At 59.3% G+C, this 6987-nt stretch overlaps 5 protein-coding genes across 5 annotated transcripts; 4 read left to right on the top strand and 1 right to left on the bottom strand.

Moving 5' to 3' along the window:
- Positions 1 to 58: 58 nt before the first annotated feature.
- LAESUDRAFT_685914 (uncharacterized protein) lies at positions 59 to 1647 on the bottom strand (the record flags this gene model as incomplete). The annotated part of the gene is made up of 9 exons (XM_040905908.1): positions 1352 to 1647; positions 1194 to 1296; positions 1087 to 1134; positions 983 to 1030; positions 811 to 932; positions 731 to 753; positions 591 to 671; positions 271 to 539; positions 59 to 214 (listed from the first exon to the last, which is right to left on the bottom strand). Coding segments are annotated over exons 1-9 (1002 nt in total), but the record flags the coding sequence as incomplete, so codon positions are not given.
- Positions 1648 to 2239: 592 nt separating this feature from the next.
- On the top strand, positions 2240 to 2734 carry LAESUDRAFT_730619 (uncharacterized protein). Its single transcript, XM_040909876.1, has 2 exons — positions 2240 to 2443; positions 2609 to 2734. Exons 1-2 carry the CDS (start codon positions 2262 to 2264, stop codon positions 2676 to 2678), a joined length of 252 nt encoding a protein of 83 aa, XP_040759841.1. The 5' UTR covers positions 2240 to 2261; the 3' UTR covers positions 2679 to 2734.
- An 85-nt stretch (positions 2735 to 2819) lies between these two features.
- Positions 2820 to 3637, top strand: LAESUDRAFT_441702 (uncharacterized protein). The gene has a single exon (XM_040902471.1). It carries the CDS (start codon positions 2985 to 2987, stop codon positions 3525 to 3527), a length of 543 nt encoding a protein of 180 aa, XP_040759842.1. The 5' UTR covers positions 2820 to 2984; the 3' UTR covers positions 3528 to 3637.
- A 604-nt stretch (positions 3638 to 4241) lies between these two features.
- On the top strand, positions 4242 to 5454 carry LAESUDRAFT_441841 (uncharacterized protein). Its single transcript, XM_040902472.1, has 5 exons — positions 4242 to 4484; positions 4540 to 4732; positions 4790 to 5084; positions 5138 to 5218; positions 5277 to 5454. Exons 1-5 carry the CDS (start codon positions 4319 to 4321, stop codon positions 5361 to 5363), a joined length of 822 nt encoding a protein of 273 aa, XP_040759843.1. The 5' UTR covers positions 4242 to 4318; the 3' UTR covers positions 5364 to 5454.
- Positions 5455 to 5544: 90 nt separating this feature from the next.
- LAESUDRAFT_763205 (uncharacterized protein) lies at positions 5545 to 6696 on the top strand (the record flags this gene model as incomplete). The annotated part of the gene is made up of 5 exons (XM_040913223.1): positions 5545 to 5660; positions 5720 to 6012; positions 6078 to 6425; positions 6485 to 6513; positions 6565 to 6696. 5 exons carry the CDS (start codon positions 5545 to 5547, stop codon positions 6694 to 6696), a joined length of 918 nt encoding a protein of 305 aa, XP_040759844.1.
- Between the last annotated feature and the right edge of the window lie 291 nt (positions 6697 to 6987).

The raw sequence follows: 6987 nt of genomic DNA on the forward strand, positions 1-6987 counted from the left end.
CGCGTGTTCCTAACGCACGGGCATTGTCAGCGACTGCGAGAGGGTCAGCACCAGGAGGACGAGCGTACATCTCCATGAAGTAGAACTTGTCCGTATCGTTGTCAAAGATGAACTCGACGGTGCCGGCACCGACATAGTTCACAGCCTTGGCAGCCGCAACGGCCTTTGCGCTCAGGTCCGCGCGCAACTCCGGTGACAAGCCGGGTGCCGGTGCCTACAGAGCGTGTCCGTTAACACCGAGGCTCTCCTGCAAACACGCATCACACTCACCTCCTCGATGATCTTCTGGTTCCTCCTCTGCACCGAGCAGTCCCTCTCCCACAGACTCACGCACCCGCCCAGCGCATCCGCAAACACCTGCACCTCGACGTGCCTCGGCCGCTCGATGAACTTTTCGACCAGTACGTGCTCGTTCCCGAACGCGTTGCGCGCCTCGCGCTGTGCGCTCTCCAGCGCGTCCGCGAACTCGGCAGCGGAGCGCACGACGCGCATGCCTTTGCCGCCGCCGCCGTGCACGGCTTTGATGAGCACCGGATAGCCTGCGGTCGCAGGTCAGTAGCGAGGTCATGCGAGGGAAAGGTAAGACGAACCGATGTGAGTCGCTTCTTGAGCGAGCAGTGCGGGATCTTGATCTGCTCCGTGATAGCCCGGGACGACTGGCACGCCCGCGTCTTGTTTGGCGGGATAGTCATTAGATAGAGTTAGAGAACGGCAGCGATTCAATGCGTACCTGACATGATCGTCTTTGACTCGCTAGAGTCCGTGCCTGTCAGTCAGACAAGCGGCGTGCGAGACGCTGGAATTGCCTACCTCTTAGAACCCATGCTCACGATGGCACTGGCGGGAGGGCCTATGAACGCGATGCCCTCGTGCGCGAGACGTTCCGCAAAGTGCGCGTTCTCGCTGAGAAAGCCGTAGCCGGGGTGCACGGCCTAGCGAGCTGCGCGTTAGAGCTTGTTCATATGGGGAAGACGCAGCTGACCTGAGCGCCGCTACGGTGGCAGACTTTGATGATCTTGTCCATGCGGAGCTGCGGGCGAAGCGTTCAGGTCGTAGTCAATACGAGGCGGGCACGAATGGGCTTACATAGCTCTCCGATGATGCGGCAGGCCCGATACAGTACGCCTCGTCCGCCTAGAGTACACGGCGCGACGTAAGTGAAAGGCGTCGCGCGTCGCGTCTGATGCACGTACCAAGCGAACGTGCAGTGCGTCGGCATCCACCTCGCTGTAGACCGCGACGGTCGTTATCCCCAGCTTCTTCGCCGTGCGGATCACACGACACGCGATCTCGCCTCTTCAGAGGGATCGCGATGAGTGCTACGTCAGGGCATCGGAGAGAGCGCACGCACCGATTCGCGATGAGGATCTTGTCAAAGTGGGGCTTCCTGTCTGGTGAGGGCGCCGAGACCGTTGCGAGGGCTCTGCGGGTGTCTGACAGGGCGGTATGAATGGAAGGGATTGCAGTGCGTTCACGGAGATGCGCCGACCTGAGACCCTCCATGTGTCAGCGGCAGGCCGGCCGCGAGCAGAGCTTCTGAGCGACGACAGCGAGCGAGCCAGGGACGGATGCGCGTCATGGTCGTTGTCCAGACGCGTGCCAGCAGTCAAGCCCTGAGTGAGGCTGCGAGGCACGCGAGAGAGCGAGCGCGCCACTGAACGGCGCGTGTTCGTGAGCATGGCGGGCGCGAGCGTGCGGTGGGCGGGCAGCAGGACGTCGGTGACTCGGAAGACAGCCGAGGATGGGCAGAGGGGGAGAACGGCATGACTGGGGTGATGAGCGGGGGGCGCGGACACGAACGCACTCGTGATCACACAAATCGCGATTTGATCGGCCGCGCATCTGGCCCATCTCGTTCTGACGCACTCGGATACACGCACTCTTCTGCGCTCGTCTCTGCTCGTACGTGCCTGCCAGTGGGCCAACCTCCTCGGCGCACTCCTCCGCATGGCACTCCTCGTCCTCATCCTGCACCCACCCTCCCGTCGCTACCTCTTCCCACCAGCCCCACTCACCGCAGTGAGCGCGAAGTCAGGCAACCTCCAGGTCCCTCGCGCGGGCACCATCGGCAGCGGTGACGGCCTCTCAGGCGCACCAGGAGCGCACAAGGGCGAGGCAGTAGAGCAAGAAGCGACGATTTCGTGTCAGGCGTCGCATCCCTCGCCATCGGCACCGCTACAGGCCAGAAGGTCGCACCGCACTTGGGCCAGTCGGAGGACGTCCACGCCGCGAAGCAGGAGGAGGGTGGTATCGGCGCTGCGATGCCTGAACCGACACAGCTTGCGACGCAGACGGCGGATGCGACGCACGTCGCTCAGGGCGCGCGGGCGGATGGGAAGCACGATGCGACCGAGACGCACGTCGAGGCGGCGATGTGGGAGACCGCGCGTCCTGCGATGCGTGCGCTATCGGACGTCGTGGATGGTTGGGAACGTTTCGGAAAGTGCGTTCCCCTTTTGCGCTGCCGTCAATTCCGCCGTGCTCACGTATTCGCGGTGCATTGTCGCCGACGCCGCCCTTCTCGCACACGCCGCACCTTCGCCTCGCGGCGGTCGTGCTGTCGCTGATGGTTGCGATGACGGTTGTACCATCGACGCTCTTCGTGAAGGCGTCTACTTTCACCGTCGGGTTTGGCATATTCGGGCAGCTGGTCATCACGCGGTCGGTGCACTGGATAGCAACGCGTTACCCCAACTGGAGAGAGCCCTTGGAGCTCAGGAGGTACGTGTGCGAAGCTGGCTTGTCAGCATCTGACCTCCCACTGTGAGTACTCGCTCTATGCACGCGAGTGACGACTTCGGTGCTGGCTGATGCGGGATGCAGCTCGACCTGATCCCATTGGACAGGTCATCCCTTCCAGTACCCGACCTCCGAGACGGCAGCCAGCGAGCATTCTGTTCATGGCTCGTCGTCGTCCTAAATGATGCAGGATTCAAGACGATTTGTCCGGCCTGCCCACTAACTACCATGGGACGCGATAGCTGATGCCATCCTACTCCACCATGCATCGGGTCCAACGCACGACGAGCTCAGACGTCTGCTCCTCAAGCAGTCGACGCCAATGCCAGACCGTGCGGAGCCAGCCCGACGGAGCCGAAGCGAAGATGACTCTGCGCAGAAGTCAACGCAGGAACGATAGATGCAGGACCCAGCGCACGCCTAGTCTCAGGAGCGTGCCGGCTGAGCGTGCTGGTCTGCCGCTCCCCACGCGTATCTCCGCGTGCGCGAAGCTCATGGCTGCGGCTGGCGCGACCGCTGAGAATGAGCCCGCGGGAACGTCTCAAGCGGTCCTCTCGAAAACTTGCACGTTGCGAAGAGCACGCGAGGTGTCTGCACCATGCAAGATGATGGCAGACCCTCGTAGACTCTCGACCTCGGCTAGTCGAGCGCTCCTTCGGGCATTCTTTCAACACCCCCATTGTTTCGCATCTGATCAGGTGTGCGACCGTCGTCGCGGAGAGAAGTGGTCGTGTGAGGGCTCAGGTAATCTCCCGAATTCATTACGCCATTCTATTGTACATCATTAGAAATGACTCACAGAAGCCTTCTCCAGTGACTTGCTTTGATTGGACTCATGCATGAAATGGAAGATGCAGTCATGAGCACAGGCTGCTGATGAGGATCAACGTGAGATAGAGATGGCTTCGCGAGTGTCCAGGCAGCCAGGTAACAGAAAGAATCCACCGAGTCAGTCTCATGATAAGGCCCCGCTGGGGCTGGGACATTGCGAGATGAATTTCAGAGAACTTCACAGTGGCCTAGACATGTGTAAAATGAACAAAGAGCTCAGATACCGTGGAAGTGTACCGGTGAAGAGGTGGCCCGAAGCTACCATGCAAAGGAAGCGCAGGCTTGCATCGCTTCGTCTTGACATGGGTGAGGGCCGAGATGGCCTCCGAGTCAGAGAAACAAATTGCACCGAGAAGCTGACAGGAGGCTTCTATCTCAGACTGTCGCCACCATCGAGCGAGTGAGTGTGATCCTCATGCACAGAAAGACTCCAAGTAAGCGTGACCGAGAGCCAACCGCAATTGCAAACCTGCCTCATCAACAGAACAGCAGAGCACAGGCTGGTGCACCCACCAGCTCTCCAAAGCGCAGCTGCATAATGGACGATTCGAGACGTGAGAGAGTTTACGTACGCTGATAACACGAGGCCAACGGCGATCAAGACAGACATCAAAATCAATGTGGCCGCTGTACGCCCACATTTCGATCGGCAGCTTCTGGAGCCAAACATGGCCGATTCACCGAAGGTGAGCCGGTCCTATGCGAGAGAAGACCTTGCGGTGGATCGGTTTGGTCTGGCCTAGAGCGGATGCTTTCATATTTGATGGGAAAACGGTCTGGACTTCAGTCCAGTATGGTCTGCGGGCTTCCGCATGGCTCGACCGCAGCGGTTCACCCACGGTGGATGAACCGTTCGGCATACCTTGTCCCACACGAACTACTCACACGGCCGGCGACGGCGGTCGGACAACATGGTGAGCTGCATTATTTCTGGAAAATATTCACATACGCATTTCCTCCCTTTCCCAGGCTCATCTGGAGGGACTTCTTGTCTCCAGATGCACATAAGGCTTCGCCTCCTGTCCTCCCACTCCCCCGTCCCTGCCGACCTTCATCGCGCATTCTGGCTGGCCTTGCTCTTTTCATCGGACCTTCGTTCTCTTGACTGCTCAAGCGCGACTCACCTCGACCGTGGAACTCTAAAACTCGAAGGCATGGTCAGACCAGATAGGAGATAAGTACACCGTGTTCGATGAGCGTGTGCGCGGAGAATTGACCAACCCGTTGAGCAGGAGCGAAACGTCAAAAGCCGCTCATCAACGTCGCCGCGTGCAAGTCGAACGCGTCCAAAGCGCGTCGACTGCCGCCGTTCATGTTGGCAAAGTCACGCGTGCACGTCGAACATTGTTCTCGCATGTTCGTGGTACGCGTTCCTGCTTTCGCCTGTCATCGCGCGTCGCCTCGGGCCCTCATCTTCCGTTTGGACAATGACCAAGGTGCAAGAGTCCACAAACTTCACGTTCGGACCGTCTCCCTCCATGTTAGGCTCAAGACCGTGCTGCTGTCAAGTCAACGTGAGCACGTTCCAGATTATAGCATCGGATTGCCACTCACTGCCCGTGTCAAGCAACACTTTCCAACGGATCAAGCCCGCGGTCAATACCGAACACATTGCGCTCGATGCGCGGCATTGAAGGACATGCCAGTGGTAAGTCCTGGATGGGCTATGTCAGACTTCGCACAGCGGTTAACGCGGTGACCCACAGCAACCTAGAGCGAACGCCATGGAATACGGCCATCACAGCCCACCTCGGACCTCTATACCACACGCCGAACGCGAGACGCTCCCTTAGATCGACCTCACCATCCGTGGCAAGTCACGGTCAACCTCTATGGCCTGCGAGTACACCATCGCAGCCGTATCGTTCGAACATTGCTTGACGTGCACCGGAGTCGGTCAGAATGCAATGGAATGGCATCATACACACGTATATTAGGGATGGTGAGATGTGATCACCGACCAGTCACGAGACGATGGAGAATGTATGGCGGGACGCGACGGCTCATAGCCGCAAGCTCTCTCATGCAGGCGACAGTCCTGCGCATGTTCTGGCGAAGGAGACTGCGAGAAACCATGGCTTGGGCAAAAGGTATGTCAGCTTGCCTTGTCTCTCGCGCACTTCAAGTTTGCCAATCACGCTGTTCGCAGAATCGTGATCGCCATGGTCATGATCACTGCCCTATGCCATGCTCCGCAGTCCAAAACCACGAACAGCAGGATGGCGACAAGAGCACAAGGGCCTATTCAGCCCGAGCGTCATGCGGTTGAGCACGAACGATGGCCACCGGTCTTGGCCGTCTCTCGCAGCGCACCTCGTCAGTTACAGTTCCACGTAGCCAACACCTCGCCTGCGTCTCGATACGCTCCGGCCATCCACACGTCTCACGAGGGCGATGGCATCCTCGACGGGAACGGGGCAATTGAGTGCACAGATCGCCCTAGTCGACATGTACACGCGAAGGATCGAGCAGCGGGTAGTCTGCTCACCGTTCGAGATGTCTCCCAGCACTCCCTGTCCATCGCGTCGAATCACGGTCCACGTTGCGGTCCGTCTGCATCGGCGTCGAGCGCACGCAGCGCAAGGAACGCTCTCCGTCTTCGATCGCAATGCTGTGGCCCCGACGCACGGTCTGGTCTCGGAACAAGGCGGCGCGCTCAAACCCTTCAGTCGACATGTACACGCGAAGGACCGAGCAGCGGGTAGTCTGCTCACCGTTCGAGATGTCTCCCAGCACTCCCTGTCCATCGCCTCGAATCACGGTCCACGTTACAGTCCGTGTGCGTCAGCGTCGAGCGCACGCAGCGCAAGGGACGCTCTCCGTCTTCGATCGCGATGGCGTGGCCCCGACGCGCGGTCTGGTCTCAAAACAAGGCAGCGCGTTCGATGCTTCGGCATTGACGCACTCAGCGCAGAGAGGCTTGACGAGACGGTCGTGCTGTTCGTGAGCCATGGTCTACGGTTTGCAAGGAGGAGAACGGAGCTTGAACGATAGGAGCGGGCTAGTACGGCGAGGGCGAGGGCGAGTTGGATGGCAAGGAACGGACGGCAAGGAATAAGAATGGGAGAGGCCGCGGCGGGCGAGCGCATCGTCGGCGATGGAGGATTCGGTGCCAAATCAGGGTAGCACAATGTGGGAATGGTATCGAGAATTCATGGAGAAGGGGAGGACAGCGAGCGCATGTCAAAACTAGCTGGAAATAGATGGAATACAACTCAGTGTAGTCAAAACAAAACCGTGCTTACCAGGCCTTTGTGAGCTGCAGAGACTAGCGTAGACTGCGGCAAAGCGTTCGATATGCCTTGTATCCGGTGAAAGGCCTCTCTGCTCCTTACATGGCACGATCTCTAACATACTGCACGGTCGTACCTCACGTGGATCCATCTGGCAGTCTCGTGCACGCATGCCAGTGGCGAC

The sequence above is a fragment of the Laetiporus sulphureus genome, assembly GCF_001632365.1.
Source record: "Laetiporus sulphureus 93-53 unplaced genomic scaffold LAESUscaffold_52, whole genome shotgun sequence".
In the NCBI taxonomy this organism is placed as follows: domain Eukaryota; kingdom Fungi; phylum Basidiomycota; class Agaricomycetes; order Polyporales; family Laetiporaceae; genus Laetiporus; species Laetiporus sulphureus.